A 20578-nucleotide genomic window follows, 5' to 3' on the forward strand; every position below is an offset into this window, starting at 1 on the left:
TGTAATGCATCATGCTAGCAGGAGTTTTCCCTCTCAATGCCAAATAAACATGGAATGAAACAGAACTAGCACAATAATACCCTACTTAAAAATCATCAAAGTCCTTTTAAAAACATTTTATTGGTTCTTCTTAGATATACATGACAGTAGAGTCTATTCTGATGTATTTATATAAACATGGAGTATATCTTATTCTAATTAGGATCCCAGTCTTGTGAATGTACATGATATTGACATTCACTGTGGTGTATCCATATATGTACATAGGAAATTTATGTCAGATTTATTCTCCGTCTTTCCTATTCCTATCCCCCCTCCCTTCCCTTTTGTATAATCCATATAATATCTTCATTATCTGGGCCCTTCCTACTTTGCAGCATCACTTTTAGCTACTGTCTGTTTACCTTCCATCCTGTTGAACTGATTTTAATTCAGCTCCTTTCATAACTCACTCTTCATTTCACTTTCGTGCCAAAATTGAACATGCGTTTTTTGTTTTTTGTTTTTCCTCCTGGAAACAGTCTCCTAACACATTTATATGGCTAGCAGTCTGCAAATCTCAGCATACCAGTACTATTTCCTTACATTGTACAACTCCAGTCCATAAATTAGTATTTCTGGGTTTTCTATCTGGAACATGTATTCTCCATCACCACTGTATCTCCAACACATCTAAATAGTACTCTCCTGTAATTCTTGCATATAATCTCATTATATAACTCCATAAATAAACCAGATATGAATTTTCTTAGAGAATGCCTCTTACCCATCCCTCTGCTTTCTAAAGCATCCTCTGTTGTCCTTTCCAATTACCCATATCCTACCCTTTATTTAGATTTGAGCCAAACCATGCCTTCTCTCGTCATTCCAAGACAAAAATTATTTTCTTAGATGAGATACTAGTAGAAACTACTACTGTTATTCACCAGTAGGTCCTCTTTTCAACTTCCCTTCTATAAGCTCAAACACTAGTATACTGAGTACTCATGCATCTTCTATTTTACATATAAATTTAATTACATTCCTTCAAAAGCAAGGATATTCAATAAAAATACTGGTTAATAAACATTAGGTTATGCTATAACTTCTTTTAGTTTAACTATCTTAATCATTCCTACAATAACTCTATAATTGTGATATGATTTATTATTTATAGCCCCACTTGCTCACTTGTGTCATTTTATTGAACAGCCTGGAAGATAATTATGAAAATATCAATTATGTACATTTATGTAATATATATGTGTGTGTATAATATATATATATATATATTCAGTTAGAATCTTATTAAGAAAAAATGGGTTTCCAAAATCAAACAGCTAATAATTGTCTGTCTGAAATTTAGGAATGTGGGTCATTTTACTCTGATTCTAGTGTTTTTTCCACTACCATCTGCTGCATCAGAGAATATTTGTTCTGCATGGGTCCCTTGATCCTTCATTGTAGGTAAATGTCACCTTGTTAGCCACAAAAACTCACTGCAGTGACTGAGTCCTAGAATTCAACTCTAGATTTCTACAAGTCTGTTTCAGACATAAGTCCAAAAAGACAAGAAAATGCCAATTTGATGCTATTAGAATATAACTAATTTGTTGATTAGATAATACTTAGTCTTTGATATTTTATCAGCTCTTTTCCTTCTTCATCATCATTATCACCACCCATACCATATGAATACATATAATTTAATTAATAATTCCAGTTTGAATGAAAATCAAAAAGTAAGAAAAAATATCAGAATTTTAAAAAATAAGCATGATTTTCTAAATTAATGACTTACATGTTTGAAAGTTCTTTGAATGTCAGTGTGCCTGCAGAACTCTTTTTTCATACTAAACTGAAGAGATACTCAAATATTACACATATTTTTTGTTTCTACTTTCATTGAAAAGAATATAAAATTCTTTAGGGTTATTTTTCACTTGGATTTTTATCTGATTACTGAAACATGCTTTACTAGATATTCATTCGTTTATTCATTAAACAGTATTTATTGAGAGCATGCTACATGCCAGGACATGTTTTAGGTGCTGAGATTACAATAGTTATAGAAAACAGACACACATTTCTGCTTTTGAGGAGTTGATATTCTTTAGATGGACTAATGAAAATGTTCTCTTAGAAGTCTGTGGTTGTCAAATTTGCAAACAATTGGTATTATTCTGCATTGTCTAGCAAAATAGAGGATTAAATGTGTGGAGTAGAGTTTCTTACCAACTTAAATAAAAGGCCTTAAGCATAAGAGAAATCGGTGTGTAAGTTATTAACATGTCCATCTATCAACCTGTGTCACTATTCAGCCAAGGATCAGCCCATTGCTTCTTTCTTTACAATGAAGTAGTGATTGAAAATAACCGAGTATGGATAAATTCATTTTACGTATGTAATTTTTTTCTTGCCTCTTAATTGTTAACTCCTCTAACAAAATAGAAGTTAAGTGGCCATGGTCACTGATATTTGTTCCCTCACATTAAGCCTTGAACATACTTCTGCATGTTTCCACATTGAACACATGTAGAGAAAGGGACTGGTGCCTTCTCTTAGAATGTAATGTAACCTCTGTATGTAGTAATCCTAGTGGCTCAGGAGGCTGAAGCAGGAGGATCATGAGTTCAAAGACAGCCTCAGTAATGGTGAAGTGCTAAGCAACTCAGAGATACTCTGTCTCTAAATAAAATACAAACAAAGGGCTGGGGATTTGGCTCAGTGCTTGAGTACCCCTGAATTCAATCCCCAGTACCAAAAAAAAAAAAAAGAAAAGAAAAAAAATTGTTTAATATATATTTCTATTTATACAATTGAATTCAGAATACAAAAGGAATTAATGCTCATTTTATTGAATATGCACAGAAAAAAATTCTAAATTAGAAAGCTATTTTTGAATGTAGAAATTAAGTCAGCAAAGAGTCAAAGGACAGCAATGACTATTGAGCAGGAGGAAATATCTATTTTAGTTTAGAGTTATAAAACCATAGGAGATTGACAATGATTTTTAGTGAACTATAGATATACTTTTAATCTAATATTTACCTTGATATTGTGGGTTCAATTAGAGAGCCAGTTCTCATTTTCAACTGGTCAAGTTCAGCTCTCAGCTTTTCAATTTCTTCTGCTAGTCTTTCCTAAAAATTAAGAAGTGTTACTCAGATGATAATCATATGCCAATATTATCAACACTCAATTATGATAAGCCAAATTGATATTTTTTAAAGGGAAAATGACAAATATATTTTGATTAAAGATTATTAAACATGATAGTAAATTATGCCTGAATTTCCTCTTGTAATGAAAATACAAATAATAGAAATTAATAAAAAGTTACCTACATTACCTGGCATTCAATATTCCTTCATCTCTGCAAATTTACAAAAATATTAAAATCATGACCAGCTATGGAAATATCACTTCAAATACCTAGTAGAAAAAAATTGTTTCAAAAATTTAAAAAAAAAGATATCGTTTATGTAGTAAGCAAAGACTTTTGCTATTCTCTGAGGACTGATGGACATGTGGGTAATGGAAAAGACTGAATTAAAAGAACTAGCAAAAACCAATCATCACTTCAATAGAAAAGTTAACACAATTTTTGGTTTATTTTGTACAATTATTTGTACTTCTGATAATGTTCATTGGTTAAAATTATATATTTCAGTATGAAAATTTATGATAGAAGTTGTCATATTTCTTAGTTAAATGCTGCAAAACAACTTTTGTATTAATGATTATAACTTTTAAACTATTATAAATGTTGAAATGCATCCTTCAGATTTTCTAAGACTGTTTTCTCTGTTTCAGTGGCCAGGGTCTGCATTTTATTTGATTCATCCTTCTTTTCTCAACACTCTTAATCAAAATGTGGCCTTTGCCATGTTTCTCTTATCTGCCCTTGTAATTCAAAATCACTATCTTACTTCATCTTGCCAGCTTCAGTATTTTCCCTACATATTTTTCGGCTGGTCATATCATTTTTAAACATATGTACAGTAAAATAATTGCTTGGCATACAAATAGCCAATAGTTTCTTACTGAGTTCATTAATTCATTTGTTCATTGTTTTTCAGAAAAAAATGCATTGAATTCTTAAGATACAGAAGCACAATGACTGACTTCTTGCCCTCCTTTAATTTACCACACTAAATTTTTGTGGATTTTTTTTCCCAAAAAACAAACACTAAACAAATGGGATGTGTAGGGGCATAGGATGTTCTTAGGAAGAAAATGGAGTCATAGAATGGCTTTCTTATAAAATATTTGAGCAAAGACCTAAAGAAGGGTATGATATTACTGAAAATATGGGAAAATCTTAGGAAAGGCATTGCAGATGGAAAGAGAAGCAGGTGCAATTGCCCCTAACTGCAAGAATATTTCATGAATTGGAGGACAAGTGTCCAGAGGGATGGGTTTGAGAGGTTAAGGAGAAAGATAAATATGGGGTACATATAGGAAACTACCATTGTGGGATTCAGAAAGTGTATTTCTAAAAGCATTATAAACAATACGATGGTCTTTGGATTTTACTTTGATTGAGATAGGAAGCTGTTTTTTTATTTACTTTGAGATAAGGGGAATTTTTGAGAGAAGTGACATGATTATTCTTGTAGCTCTACAAAGGACTGCTGAAAGGGAGTAGGAGATATGAAAAAAGAAAATTATTGGCAATTTTCAGCTGGGCACAGTAGTAGTACATGCCTGTAATCCCAGTGGCTCAAGAGGCTGAGGCAGGAGGATCATAAGTTCAAAGCCAGCCTCAGCAAAAGTGAGACACTAAGCAACTCAGTGAGACCCTGTCTCTAAACATAAAATAGGACTGGGGATATGGCTCACTGGTTGAGTGTTCCTGAGTTCAATCCCTGGTATCCCACCCCACCAAAAAAAGAAAAAAAAATATTGGCAGTATTCAAAAAATATTGATTAGAATGTAATGGCTTGGACAAGAATGGGTTTGGGGAGAGAATGGATAGATTTGACTAGATTTTGATGGCAGAACTAAAAATTTGGCTATTATTGAACATGGAGTGAAACATAAAAACAGGGTTTAAGAATGTAACTCCAAGTTTTCTAACTTCATTTACTAAAAGCAGTTGTAGTTGTGATTAACTGAGAAGGCCATGGTGCTAGTGGGTGTGTTAGGTGGTGTTGGTGTTTGGCTTGTGTGTATATGGGGGGATGTGGTAGAAGACTCAGATGTTAAGTTGAGAGATGTAGGTGTCCAAGTGTACATATTGAGTTAGCACTATAATATACAAACTCCCTCAGGGGAGATGACCAATAGATAATCTAAATTAGAAAATGTTCAATTTGTAGGTGGTGTTTCAATCCATGAGACCAGGTGTGTACTTAAGGGGCTGACAGGGAAAATCTACAAGGATAGCTCAAGGGACTTCAAATTTTGAAGATAAGGATAACAAAGAAGAAATTAAGAAAAAAAAAGAGGTTGTGCATACAAGGGATATTCCTGATAATGGACTGTGATTATAGTTGGTGGGGTGGAAATATGAGCAATTATAGATATGGTCAGATTAGTGAATATGCTCAGCTATGGGGTATGAGAGTACAGAAATGAGATATGACCTGGGAATACCTTCTCTGAAGACTGGCATAAGCAAAAATGCAAGCTCAAAATCATTAATAATGTCGGTTGCTTGGGCAGATTGTGGAAGCTGTAATGCTTGGGTTCGTGATGGGGAATGGGTTCTGGGGATCTTGCCAGGAGCACACAGAGCTTTGAATAACATTGCACAGCATAACAAGATCAAGTCCAAAATTTACAATCTGGTCAAACCTAGTTCTCTAAACACATACCACTCACAGCAAAGGTCTGATGATTCATCTAATCAACCATCATTGGTTTTTCTGTGATGTTGCATAAGCTTTATCCTGTACCTTGAATGCCCTACTCTTGCTAGTTGTCAAGATCCCATATGTATTTGAAATCTTACTGTAATATCTCCTCTATATAGCCAATATCAACCATTCAGAAGGAATTAGATGCTATCTTCATGTGCCATATTATATTGCTCTAATATACCTATCAATCAGGAGACTGTCAACATCCTGACTATGGGACCAAATGATTATTTTTAAATTAGCATGTATGGTGTCCTGTAGAATTGGTCTGTCTTTTCTTTGTTCTTCCATGTTTTCCAATTCTTCTGCATTGCAATACTGTTTCTAGAACTTTGATCCTTCCCGCCTTTCCTTCCTTCCTTCCTCCCTCCCTCTCTCCTCCTTCTTCTATTTATTTCTCTGCCTCTGTTCTTTCCTTTCTTTTATTTCCTTACTTCCCCTCATGTCTCTAGCCATTCCTTTTATCTCTCTTTCAGCACAAAATTATAGATCACTTCTTCAATTAGCAACTTTAATTAACTAAGACTAATAAAGTATGAAAAGACACGTTACCAACTACAGCTTTTAAGATTTCACAATCTGGTCCTTAATCTTATGCTCAATATCCTACAACAGAAAGAATTGATTCCAAACTACTGTGCCCATTTTTATTTAAGGTCTCACACTCCTCACTTCTCCTCCCAAGCACCTATAGACCACATTGCATGCATGGTGTTGGAAAGGTTTGCAGCACAGTCCTACCATTGCTTAATTCTTTAGTGGAGTCCCCCCTCCCTGAGGAATCCTCCACAGCAGCCTTGTATGGATCTTTCCTACCCAGAGCTCTCTTCATCCACTTCGTTCATTTGGCGCTTGGTATGTGCTACCCTGAATCCTCAATGGTTTATAAAGGGTTGTTCTCTCTTCAATTCGAATTTCACCTACTTTGGAACCAGGATCATGTTGGAAAATACATAACTTAGTACAATTATTATATATAACTGGTATTTATATTTCTGCATAAACAATATCTCAAAAGTAGATACAAATTAGTTCATACATTTTTATTTCATTTGAGGCAGTCAAAAACTAGGACACTTTTGTAATGTTAGAAGCAAGATAGTTATTTTCTTTAAGGAAAGAGGAGTGACTATAAGCTAACATGATGGGAGCTTCCAGAGTACTGATTTTTAGTGTGTTTGGATAGTAAAACTCATTTGATCTCTATATATACCTGTGCACTTCTCTACAGGTATAATATAAACATTAAAATTGTTTTCAAAAGATTACATCCTAAAATTATTTATTTTCAAATTTATTATACAACAAAACATTCATCAGTGTAAAATAGAAAAATAAGGAAAAAATGTATCCATAATACCTTATCATGTAAAGATTCTTCAAGATTCTTTCTGAAAGTTTCGGATTCTTGAATTAAAACATTCTATAAAAAAAAGAGAAATTAGCAATAAATTAAGCAGAAAATATTCAAATATGTAGGTTAATGTTCTAACACTCAAATATCTCCTTATATTCCTTCCTTGGTGAATCTATTCTTGTTTTCTATGGAAGATTAATGGAATCTTTAAATTTGATATCTTAGCATTGTTGAGATATATATTAATTATGTAGAAAATGTTATTTTGCAACATTTGTATAGATAAATGGAACAAGTATTACCTTTTAAGCTATTTATTTTGCCTTTTGTCATACTACATGTAATCCCAGCTATAAATTAGATATAATTAGTTAATTCTTCAAATGAGAAATAGTGAGTAACATGCTAAATATTAGCCAGGGATATTTTAAAGAATTCAGATAAACTAATTTTCAGTTTTGAAAGAAAGAAGAAATATTTAAGTCAAAATTTTTAAAGTTTACTTTTTGGACTTCTATTCCAGCACATTTCATATTTCTAATAATAGTTATATTATTAGAGAAATAAAAATAAAGTTATAGCAATTTAATAACTGATGTTACACGTAGTGAAGAAATGAAAATAAATTGCATAGATAATTAAAAGAATCTTTGTCACAAAAATACTATGTTAAAAGCCTTGTACTTTTAGTACAACAAAACATGATTTAAAATAATGCATTGTTGCTGGGTATGGCGGTGCATGCCTGTAATCCCAGCTACTTGGAGGTTGAGGCAGGAGGATTCCAAATTCAAGGCCAGCCTTAGCAACTTGATGAGAACCTGTCTCAAAATAGAAAAATGAAAAATGCTTGAGAATGTGCTCAGGGGTAAAGTACCTCTGGGTTTATTCCTCAGGACTACAAAATAAAAATAAAAATAAAATAATAATAATAATAATAATAATTAATAATAATAATAATGCAGTCTCTTCAAAGTATTGAGTAAAATTCAACAAGAATGTGCTAATTCCATATCAGCCATGTATTTGGATTTGTTTGGGAAGGAGCACGCCTTACAGTTTTCTAGTGGGTAAATTAATGTTTCATTGAAACATTTTTCCTAATTTTTTTATGTGTCAGGAAAAATGTCAAGATAAAGTAGTGTTTGCATTCAAACTTAAGTTTCCATAATGATTTATGCACCTGGGTTTTAGCCCCTACCTTTGTTTATGCTCTGGAATTGGCAATCATCTCACATAACTCTTGCTGGTCTGGTAACTGCCAGCTATCAATGGGACACATAGTTGTGAATCAAATAGCAGACTACACAGATAGATGAACCTTTTTTGAAACAATACATTTGAAAACATTGGGTTCTTAAACCCTCCAATGATATTGAAAAAAGTTCTGCTTGCAATACAGACTCTTGTACTGCAATTTTTATACTGGTAGTAGGTATCAGTCATTTGAGATACATGAGTTGTTGAAAGTCAGAGCTCCATCTCCCAAGTGTTGAGTTTTGTCTTATCATTCTTTTTTTCACATACAAGGAAAAGATAAATAAAATATTTCATCACGAGAGCACAGCACTTGTTAATACATTTGCCTCTTACAAACATGCTAATGTGAAAAACTTTTATGTCATGCAGCATTTTTTAATCACTTAAAAATTCATCATCATTGTTTACAGAAATGATTAATTCTCCTCTGAGAATATTTCAGTCATTCTTTAAATTAAGGAAAGCAAATGAATCATTTTGCTAATATGATGATTGCAGCAGCATATCAAGCAAACATGATCACAACATCGTTGCTAAATGTTGGTGAGATTCTACTCGTCTGTGCTTTTACCTTCTCTTCCAGAGCAGCCATTCTTTCTTTTAAGTGTAGCTGTAGGCGTTCATTCGATTCAGTCAGAAGTCTGTCCACTGTATCAGATAATCTTTTGTTATGCTCCTCATTCATTTTCTCTCTTTGCCTAGCCTTACATTGAAGAAAAAGAAAAAAAATTAATTTGATATGAAAATCATTTAAGAACTGCTCAAGCTTGATGTTATAGCTTTGCTAGCTTTAAACTGGATTTAATTTTGTCTATGTTGATTAAATTGGTAGAAACTTTTTTTCCTTTAAATTTCACAGAGCACATCTAAAAGATTCTAAATATAACACGTAATCAAGAAATTTTTTCTTCTTAAATGTAGCCTATAAATCTATAAACAGATAGTGGGGAGTTGCTCATCGATGCACATACTCTTTGAAGTTCTTGATTCTTCTCTTCAAGTTGACCTTCTAGATGTCTCATACGTTCTTCAATATTTCCATGTCTCTCTTCAGCCTGTTAAGAAATATGAAGAAGGCACGTGAAATGTAAGATGTTGTTAACTCTTTCTTCTAGATAAATTGAAATAAAATGTAAAGCAAGCTACTACCAACTGCAAACAGTTTTCAAAAAATAAACTTTCTTTAAACAGGCAGCTGAACAGCATTGCTTGAAATGTGTCAGCTACAAAGGCCTGTTACATCCAAGCATCAGCAAAACATTGGATTTATTTATGAGCAATGAAATCAGCCAAATGTAACATGCAGACTGTGCATGGTTTGAACACAAACCTGCCATTGTCCAATCTTAAGCTCCTGAAGCACTGAACTGCACAGATGGTCGATTATCAATAAATAAAAGTAACATAATTTTTATAAATGAAAAGAAAAAACTTAGATGGATTCTATTTAGCAATAGAAAGTAAAGTCCAGTAGGACTACCTTCCTACGTATGGAGATCATTTCTTGTAGTTTAGCTTCCATAACATATTGATAATCATCAGATGAGGTAGAAGAGGTTGGATCAGACTAACAAGTCAAGGAAAAGGAGAGGGACAAAATTGAAAAATCAGAACTAAAGACACTGACACTGAACAGAACATAGCACAGAATGCTTAAAATAAAAGTGTGACAGCAAATTTTAATACTTTAATAGACAGAATTTTATATGGAAAGAACTATACTGATATCTGGTGAACATAATGCATTTGATGGTTATAAATGAAAAACAATGATATGCTCAAATAAAAAGCTGTGAACCTAAGGTTTGGAAGGTTAGTGATGGCTGCCAATGAGAGACTACTACAGAATGAATTAAAGCAACTCTGAAAAAGTGATGTCATATTTGGATTTATGGGAAACCAAACACTAGAATATTTCTCTGATAGATTGTTAAAGTGCTGTATTTTGGTTTGTTTGTTTATCACATTACTTAAAATAATGATAACAATGTATCTAAATGCTGCAGAGTATGCAAGGCAGTAATTCAGGTGTAATACATTTGGAACAAAATTCACTATAAACACTATTCTCTGGACATCAGGGACAAACCTAAACCATGGGGAAAATTATATTGTGAGTGTTCCCCAATTGAAGCAGGAATTAGTTATCTCAGGAGGCCAACTTACAAGATAACTTCTGGTCTCCCAATGCACATTGTACTCATCCATCTAAAACCTAACTGCCTAAGCTCAAAGTTGAAATTTTAAAATTTCAAATTATTAAAAAGTCAAAATTTCAAAAACTCAAAATTATTGAAAGTCCTCAAATTATCAAGGTGTCAATATTGCTGCGAGGACAAGAATATTTATTTGTGAACTTTCCAAAATGACACCAAGGACCACTACAAAATTTTCTACATAGATTTGTTTCTATGGAAACAAAATTGTGCCCTAAAGTGAACAGGCAGCACAGAGTCTTTGTGAGCTGAAGTTTGCCCAGTGCTAAGGTTAGTTACATGCCTTGGAGGTGACTTGTCAGGTTACCAGAGTGCAGGGTGTTAACACATGTGACATTGCTGATAGCTGAATTGTATTAGTATGTTAAGCACAAATTACATAGAAAATCACATCAACATTTAAGTCACAATTGTAAGTAAAGTAATTATAACATCAACACAACCCTCTCTCAGGGCTATAAATTTTCACTCCAGATCATATTATCTTATTTTATATAAGTCCATTCTAAAATAACAAAATTTACTCTATGCCAATATAAGACTATATGTCATGCAGCAAATAAAATAGTAACCAATTCATGTATCAAGTTCATATACATTTATTTTACTATTTTATGCAACAAATTCCAATTTAATCTATGTAATAAGCCTTTAATATTTCAAATTTGGAATGTTTACATAAATTATAACTCAGTATTCATATTTTGTAAGATTTTCCTTCTGATATTTTTATCTCATAAATGTGGAATCTCATGCACAAATAACAAATAAACAATTTCTTTCTTCACATCTTCCACAAATTTCTGAGCAAAAACAACACAGAAAGCTACAATGGTCCCCAAATGGAAAAACAATAGTTTTATAAATATCATTTAAGCTTAGAGTTCTATTAAGAATACAGTTAATGAGTTCAGATTTTGTTGAAATTATATAATATAGGTTTATTAAGTTGTATGTAATCTTGCAAAAGTATGTTTTAACAGGCAGTTAGAGGTATTGAAATTAATCAGATGACATGAATATTTCAACTTTCAAAAGTATCTATTCAAAAATAAAAGATTCTAAAACGTCCTGAAAGTCTTTAGAACTTCTACCTGTTCCTGTCTTGACTTTGAACATATACCACACACTGTGAAAATTCACTTCAGACATGGATTCCTGCCATGTCTAAATTACAATGTTATAGCTGATACTTTTTATTGTTACTAAAAATGAACTCAAGATGAATTATGTCCTTGCTGAGGAAATATGCATTTGAATTAAGGAAGTAGGTATAAAATCATAGGGTTAGGAACCTGAAATCTTTAATTTCAGGTTCATTGTGAATAAACTTGCCAAAACTCAAGTTTGGTTTTATGCATAGCAGTTAATCAGGAATTCTGATTGGCAGGTAGTAAAAGTAGAAAAAAAGACACCAGTCAAATAAAATGTCTGACAGATTGCTAAAAGTCTTCAAAATATTAGCAGAGGGGAGCCTGCATCTAAGCTAAGCAAAAATATTTCTATTTTAGTAAGTAGTCAAAAGAGTAAGAAATTGTAAAAGAGACTATGATGAACAATAATACTGAGAGGCTAAAAATACACTGCAATTGAAAAAAAAAATAATAAAGCAGGTTATAGGGATAGTCCCTAAAGCTATTGAGAACAGAGGACAAGAAAATACAAGACTGTCAAAGCTATAAACTTTGGGAAAGCACATGAAAAAGTGATCTTCCAATGTTATAAAAATGTTATCATGTGAAATGTGTTCAGGAGAACATTTCAGCACTCAAGGAGTTCACATACCAAAAGAAGTCATTAATATAAAAATTGCGTATCTGAAATATGTTGTTGATTTAGAACCAGTCCGAAGAGAAGGTAGTAAAAACGGAGAAGAGGGAATTGTAGCATTAGAAGATTTTTTAAATTGTTGATGTACCTTTATTTTTTATTATTTATTTATATGTGGTTATCAAACCCAGTGCCTCACACATGCTAGGCAAGTGCTCTGCCACTGAGCTACAACCCCAGCCCTAGCTTTATAAGATTTTTTAAGAAGGTTAAAATTTTTCTGAAAGATAAGAAAAGGAAAAGAATGCAGAGAAAGTGGACATTGGGCAATATTTTAGGTAGGAGTAAGCTAAGGAAATTATTTGGAGTGCACAAGATAGTATATCAAAATAAAAGTCTAACAGAATAAAAAGAGAACAAAAAAGGATGAGACATCCAATATATATATATATATATATATATATATATTTATATTTTCATTCTAAAGAATTCTTAGGAACATTTTTGCCCTGTAACTCAAATATTATATTTTAAATTATAGTCTATTATCAGTCTTTAATAAGCAGAGGCAATTTAAATTGTTTCCTTGGGGAAGATTATTGACTTTCTAGTATTTTAGTCAGGATAATATCAATGTAGTACTATTATACACTAAATTTTAAAAAGTTATTTTTCTTATGTAATCACTCATTTATCCCCCTCCCCCCTCTAAATAATGATATTTAAGAACTCTTTATGAGGTGGGCACAGAGGTGCACACTTGTAATCCAAGTGGCTTGGGAGGCTGAGGCAGGAAGTTCAAAGCCATCCTCAGCAACTTAGCAAGGCCCTAAGTAACTCAGCAAGTCCCTGTCTCTAAATAAAATTTGAAAAGCCCTTGGGGTGTGGTTCCAAGGTAAAGCACCCTGGGGTTTAATTCTTAGTACAAAAACAAAACAAAACAAAACAAAAAACCTCTTTAAGAAAGTTACTTATGTTCCTCAAATAAAAAGCCAACTTTGCATATCTTAATCCATGCTATAGAAATTTAAAACAAGCATTTGCAAGAAAAACATAAAAATAGTAATATGTTTGGATAGCTTTATGTGATTTTGGAAAGCTTTATATAATTTAGGAAATATTTTCAAATTAAATGATAAGTTTGCCTTCTAACTACCCAGTGAACTTCCTTATTTTAACAAACAGGAAGATTAGCTGACTGTTCATCTTTAACTATTTACTTTCTCAAGAGAGTAGGTTTTGTGTGCCTTCTTTTCCATTTCTGTACCAATTGCTTCGGAAAACCCATAATGTCAGAATTTAAACTTAAAGTTCACATAACTATAGTACCCATTTATTGCTATGGCCTGAAAAAAATTAGCAAACAGCAATGATTGTGTGAAAATATAAAATGTCTGTACAATTTTTGAATGGCTAACAAAAGTCCAACATGCTATTAATAACAATAATCAGGATTTTTTTTTTCTAGTGAAATGTTTGTACAGTTTGAAGTAATCCCATTTCCATTTGACTGTTAGGGGTCAGATTACTCTTTTTTATTATAAAGTTTTCAAAGTTCTAAATTATAAAGATGTTGTAGAATCTATTGGCCAAAATATGGCAGAAAACATTGAAATCTTCGGAGTATTATTAATTTTAATTTTCAGAAGAAATTACAAGTATAAAAACCACTTTTTTGCTATCTAATGTTTTTTCCCTGCAGAATTCTATAACTTTTTGCTATCTAATGTTTTTTTTCCCTGCAGACTTCTATAACTTCCAATTTCTAGCAAGTTTTATTGTTCTATAGTGTGAAAAAATCAACATTGTATTTTATTTTGTAAACTTCTAATGACAACTTATGTGAAGCCTATTGTTATGACTCATGTATATATATTTGAAACATTTAACATCACTGAGTGTTTATCTCCATTATACTATGTGTAAATATTACCATGGAAAATTAACTATGACAATAAAGTGAAATATTGTCTGTTTTATTAATGTTTAAGTTGGCAAAAGAGTTATTATTACATTTGTACCCATGGTCACTGATATCAGCATTAGTAAGATACATGCAATAAGAAAAAAATCATTAAATAAGAGATTAACACCATAAATATCAATAAAATTGACTTTTCTAGGGCCTAAAGAAAATCTTTATATATTCCATTTTGAGCCACAATTGTTGCTACACTTATATCCAGGTGGACCTACTAATTGTTTTAGTGTGGTACCTTTGTTAGGGCTGCAATTCTCTGAGCCAGTTCAGCCTCTACTTCAGGTAAGGTTTCAGCTTTTCTCATAGTCTGCTGCAACTTTTGCTCAGCCAGCTCGAGACGCTCTTGTAGCTGTCTGTTTTTCTCTTCCATCTGAAATAAGAATGGTAAAAGAGGCACTTAAAGGGTCAGAGTTAATATAGCAAATGTAGTCATTATGGGCTTTACACTTCATCCATTAATCTATACTTAAAATCAGCCACTAACACACTTACATGTGCTAAGTGATGATTATCATCACGCTTTCATGTATTACTTATCCATTTTCCTTAATAAAATTCTGCATATTAAAACAATAGAAAATCTCTTACCCTTGGCAGCAAAAAGAAAAGAAATTGCTAATGAGTATAAGCTGGAACAAATGGCATAAAACTCAGTATTAAGACATCAGATGTATCATGATAACAAATAAGGAAAATCACCCCATTAGTCTGGAGTTGGGACAGGGAATGTAGTTTGAGAACTGAGTCCTGGCTCTAGAGATGAGACTGAAAAGCTTTCTGTAAAGGGCTTGACAGTAAATATTTTGGCTTTGTGTATCAAATGATCTCTGTTCCAACTCCTCAAGTCTGCTGTTGTAACACAAAAGCAGTCATAAACGTGATTAAATTATTATACATGGCTGTGTTCCAATAAAGCTTTATTTACAATTGCAGGCAGCCAAAAAGATTTGGCCCATGGACCATAGTTTGTCTACTCTTGCTCTGAATCCCGATAGACTTCATTATTGTTCTGGCATTACCAGATGTGTAACATTGGGAAACTTTAATGTCTTTGCTCCTTCGTGTATTCAGTGTAAAAACCATTCCTACTTCAGAAACGGTTAGAATAAAGTCATACAAACATGTAAATGGTTTAGCACAATTTCTGATTAACATACAGATTAAAAGTCAATAATGTTAATTATTTTTTATCATTATAAAGACAATTTTATTTTTCTAACACGTGAACGATATACTGGAAATCACATTTTGCTTTTCATTAGCTTTATTCTAGATGTAAGAGCATGTTTGGCCAATCATCTGCCAAGATTCACTCTATTTTACTTACTCTGTGTTTTGTGAGAATGATGAGAACACACACATGGACCAGAACAAAACCAAGACAGAGATACTGAACCTGCCGTAGGATGGCTTCTTTATTTGCCAGCTCATTTTCCAATTTATCATTCATGTCATGTATGGAGGTAGATTCTCTCTGAGCACTGAGGTAACGCTTCTCAAGAGTGGTGATTCTTTCTTCCATGTCTTCCTTCTGTGCCATAGCCTGTAATTAAAATTTAAAAAATCAAGTCAGATTCACAGATAGCTTAATGTGTTGTTTTCATGTAAATAAAATTATAAGGCATAAAAAAGTATGGTTTTATTGAAGTAAAGACATTCTTTTTATGGAAGTAATACAAGATTTTATGTGAATTTCCCCCATTTATTTATCTGAAGTCATCTTATATCCTCTGTTAACCAGAATGACCAAAACATTAACTAGGTAGGTGGAAGTTACAGTGAGGCTGCATTTTTTACAATAGCTGCCATCATTGAATAAAGTGTTATTTTATGTTGATTGTGGAAGAAGTTCATAATGGGAAAACACAAGTTTTGAAGCCAGGCTGATCCCATTTCTTGGAGCTAGAGTGGGAGGGTGGTAAGGAAGCTTTGGGCCAGTCACTTTATCTCACTAAGCCTTAGGGTCCTCATCTGGGAAAAGTGAGGGTAATAAGAACTTTTCCACAGATAGTTCATGGGAAATTAGAGAAATCAAATATAATGCACTAGTAATCGCTTTCAAAGGTGGTTGGTCCTTCTGAAGTCCTTATTAAACCAGGGCTGTGGGACTTGAGAAGTAAACCTTTCAGACATATTTTAGTTACCCTTCACAGTAGCCTGAGTGCCGTGTGTGTGTGTGTGTGTGTGTGTGTGTGTGTGTGTGTGTGTAAGTGCAGAAAGGCAGCCTGAGGTTGGGCTCTGCTCAGCTCAATGGTCTTCTCAACACTGTCACCTCCTACTGTCTTGCACCTGGCATTTCACACATTTATATTGCCTACTTGGCTTTGAAAACATTTGTGTTTGCAATCTCAACTCAAAGAGGAATGACAAGATTTTTTTTTTCATGGAACTCTTTGAGCTGAAAAAGAGTAATTCTGTTTTAGAAGAATTTCCTGTGAAAGGAGACCATTGTATCCATTAGAAGAAATTCCTAATAAAAGAAAACCTGGCATTAGAGGATTGATGTCTCTCCTCTAATTGGGCTCTCTGTCACCTACATTCAGAGACTATTCATTCTAAGGACTTATTTTTAAATGGGTGACAAAAAAGGGGGAGCTAGAGGCATCGGACTCTTTCTGAGGTGACACTAGATTAGGTAAGTACAAATTGGATATGTAAGTGCTAAAATGAAAGGGAAATACCTAGACCTCTGGAACCAAGAGAATGAAGAAATATCAGAATGAGAAACAGTTCAAGAAATAGACCTGGTGAATTCAAAGAAAGAAATCCTAGTGATTCCTCAAAGGTGGTATAGAAGAGAGGTTAAACTTCATCTACTTTATAAATTCCCTGACTTTGGGTTGTGGGAAGGAATTAAAAGGAGACAGGTATCCACAGACTATTGATTTATATAAAGTTGTATTACCTGAGCTGGAGTGAATCTACCGCTTCACAGATCATCTCTTTCAGAAACAGTAGTTAATGTTTTAGTGCATGTTCTAACCCCATCCATGCATTCTGACATTTACTTATTATATAAACCTATAAGTGTCAGTGCTCTTAGCAAAGATGTTTTTGGGTGCCTATTATGCTTACTAGTTGTGTACAAAGTAAGAAGAGAGCAGTGAACAAAGCAAAACAAAATTCCCAGTTCTCAAGCATCTTTATGTATAGTCATGGAAGGAGTCAGATGATGTACAAGCAAATCTGTAAAATGTATATTGTGCCAGGAAGAGGAAGTGTTGTGGGATAAATAAATGAAAAAAGAGGGAGAGTATGTATGTGTAAATAGCAAGGTAAGAGAATACTTCCTGGAGAAGACAACATTTGAGCAAATGGCAGGGTGATAAGAAGATTCAACTTAATAGGTCCTGCTTGCAGAGGAGGTCACCTTTAATGAGTGGGCTAGAATGACAGAAGGGATGAACTACAAAAGGTCAGGAGGGAGGTAACAGAGACTATACATGTCTTTTAGGCCATTTTAGGGTTTTGATGTCACTATAAGTGAAAAAGGTAACCATTGAAGAGTTTTAAGCAGAAAAGTAGCATGAGCTAATGCATAAGCAGGCTACTTTGGTTATGGGGTATAGACTAAGGTGAGCCAAAGTCTGAAGCAGAAAGACCAGAAAAGAGACTATTATAATAATCCATGGGAAAAAGTATTTGTGTGGAACAAAGAAGAGCCATGACAGTTGTGAGAAGAGGTCATATAATGGATATATTGGGATTATAGAGGTATTAGCATTTATCACTGATGCAAACTATAGTGTCTGCATCAAATAGGGATACCAGGGACTTTTGGAAAGAGCAACAACAACGATGGGCATGTAAGACTGCAGGTGAGTCAGGTGTGTCGGGGAAATAGCAAGAAAACAGTTTTGAAGATGTCAATTTTGTGACACCACTTAGAATTCTATACAACCACCTGGAAATCGGGAAAGCAAGACCAGCTGGAGATACAAAGTGGGAGTCAGAAGGCCATGGAGGGTTTTGGAGTCATGAGACTATTCTGAATTTACTAGGGTGGATTGAGAAGGGAAGGCATTCTGAGGTTGGGTAGGGAAAGGACCCAGTAAAGGACTCTTGAGATGAGGGCAGGGAGTAAATATGGAGGAAATTCAGGAGAAAGCAGTGTTTTTTTTAGTTCAGTGAAGACATGCTCTAGAGAAGGAAGAGTGGTAAGGTGATAAAGTGATTCAAAGTACTGAGAACTGACCTCTTCACTCAGTAACACAGAGATCAATAGAAACTCTTATAAAGACAGTTTTTATGGACCGTGGAGTCATAAGTATGGTGAAATGGGTGCAAGAGAGAATGGGGGAAAGAGAATTAAGTACAGAGACTAGAGTCACTACATTAACAACTGGTTAAGCACCTACAAACAATATAAAAAGATAAAAACACATGATTTAAAAGAGTATGAAAAAATAGAAGAGGGTAAAAGTCACAAAAGTTTTTCACAGAGAGAGAAATAATTTTCTTTTCAATTGAGAGAAAATAATTGATTCTAAACTTCAACGTTAGCAGGTAAGATGATTTGGCAGTGTTACAAATAAAACATCTCCTTGTATCTTTTGTAGTAACTTTAAAGTTCTTTCTTTTTTGTCAATGATAAAGCAATGTTAATTCCAGCAAGAACTGAATATATAGAAAAAGAAAGGTTATGTTATACATATGTATAACATTCACACATTTACTTCGCATTCATAGACACAGAACCAAAATAAGAGGGAATGATTTAAAGTAACGTCTTTGAGTATTCTTAAATGCTAAGATTATAGAAAGTCGTGATTCATTCCCACACACAGTTATTTAAAATTAAAAGCCTGGATTTTTAAAAATTCATTAAAGCTTCAGAAAGTCTTTATTGTATCTGAGACTTGACACCCAAAATTTCCTCCCATACATATTTAAAGTGTTGTTGATGAAATAAACTATTTTTGCTTTGCTGAACAAGTACATAACTAATATAATGTGACCCAAATTATGGTCTTTTGAGAAGTAAAGATTTCACACCATTAGAGGAAATTATGGAAATAGTTTCCCAGAGGCAGTGTTCAGGAAGCAAAGACCAAGAGTGTTATGAATCACTTACCTCCCGAATGTCCCTTTGATATTTAGTGTTCATTTCTTCTGTTTTAATGAGATCTTTTCTTGCTGTTTCTGCTTCCTGTTCCACCTCTCCCACTCGGGAAGAAAGGGCTGCTAAACGTTCTTTCATTTGGGCCATTTCATAGTTTTGCTTTTCAAGCAATTCTTGTAGTTCAACTATTTGACTGGTTTCATCTGTTGAGTCTATAGAGCCATTGGACAGACGCTGCAGAAATAGAACAAGATAGGGCACTTAGGATGTTCTTTATCCTCAAATTTAAAAAAAAATGCAAATAAATAGTGAAATTGACATAGCTTTCATACTGACAAGAAGTTTTGGAGAAAAAGCAAGTTTCTGAGAAAATAGTTAATTGATATTATATGAAGGCAAATCAGTAAATTTCAAAAAGGTGAACAGAAGCATTTGACTACATATGTATACATACATATCTGTGTGTATATACTTGTGTTTGTATACATATATAAAGTAGCACAAATCACATGTAATAAATAACTGGCTTTTATAGTAACAATAATTATATACTTTATTATTAATATATATTTTATTGAGATAATAGTATATTATTTTTAATAGGTAGGGATGCAGAAACTGTAATATTTTAAATTTTTATTCAAAATGCTTTGTGAATTTCCAAATCTTATTTTGAATGACACACAGAAAAAGAACATAGATGATATTTTTTTTTTGGAAATCGTGATTCTGACCACAGGGGGAAAAATGTATAGCAGTCTTGATTTATGTATTGTTAGTAACAAACATTATGTGTGCACACAATCCACAAGAGGGAAGTTAAAAGGGTTAAAAGCTTTGAGACTGACATTTCTCCTTTTAGAAAGGCCCTCCAGAAGCCAGTGGACCCCTGTCTTCACAAGTGTACAGCACAGGCTAGTATCCAAAACATACAGGAAATCAAACTCACAGCAAACAAGCAAATAAACCTATTACAAAACTGGCAAAGGACCTGAAAAGACATTACTCAAAAGAAGACATACGAAAGGCCAGAAGGTAAATGAAAAGAATGTTCAACTTCACAAATTCAATAGATGAGACAAACG

The 20578-nt window shown here is 33.3% G+C and overlaps 1 protein-coding gene across 7 annotated transcripts in view; it reads right to left on the reverse strand.

The window, feature by feature from the left end:
* PPFIA2 (PTPRF interacting protein alpha 2) overlaps window positions 1-20578 on the reverse strand; it is a gene marked incomplete at both ends in the record, with an annotated part of 453530 nt that overhangs the window by 87112 nt on the left and 345840 nt on the right. For all 7 annotated transcript variants that reach the window (XM_081311622.1, XM_081311628.1, XM_081311626.1 and 4 more), the window contains 7 exons: window positions 3031-3122; window positions 7208-7270; window positions 9036-9167; window positions 9436-9519; window positions 14667-14801; window positions 15828-15974; window positions 19506-19727. In XM_081311622.1, the coding sequence (XP_081167748.1) occupies window positions 3031-3122; window positions 7208-7270; window positions 9036-9167; window positions 9436-9519; window positions 14667-14801; window positions 15828-15974; window positions 19506-19727 (875 nt within the window). The remainder of the gene's footprint in view (window positions 1-3030; window positions 3123-7207; window positions 7271-9035; window positions 9168-9435; window positions 9520-14666; window positions 14802-15827; window positions 15975-19505; window positions 19728-20578) is intronic.

This window comes from Spermophilus citellus, assembly GCF_964194105.1.
Source record: "Spermophilus citellus genome assembly, chromosome: 10".
Classification (NCBI taxonomy): Eukaryota; Metazoa; Chordata; class Mammalia; order Rodentia; family Sciuridae; genus Spermophilus; species Spermophilus citellus.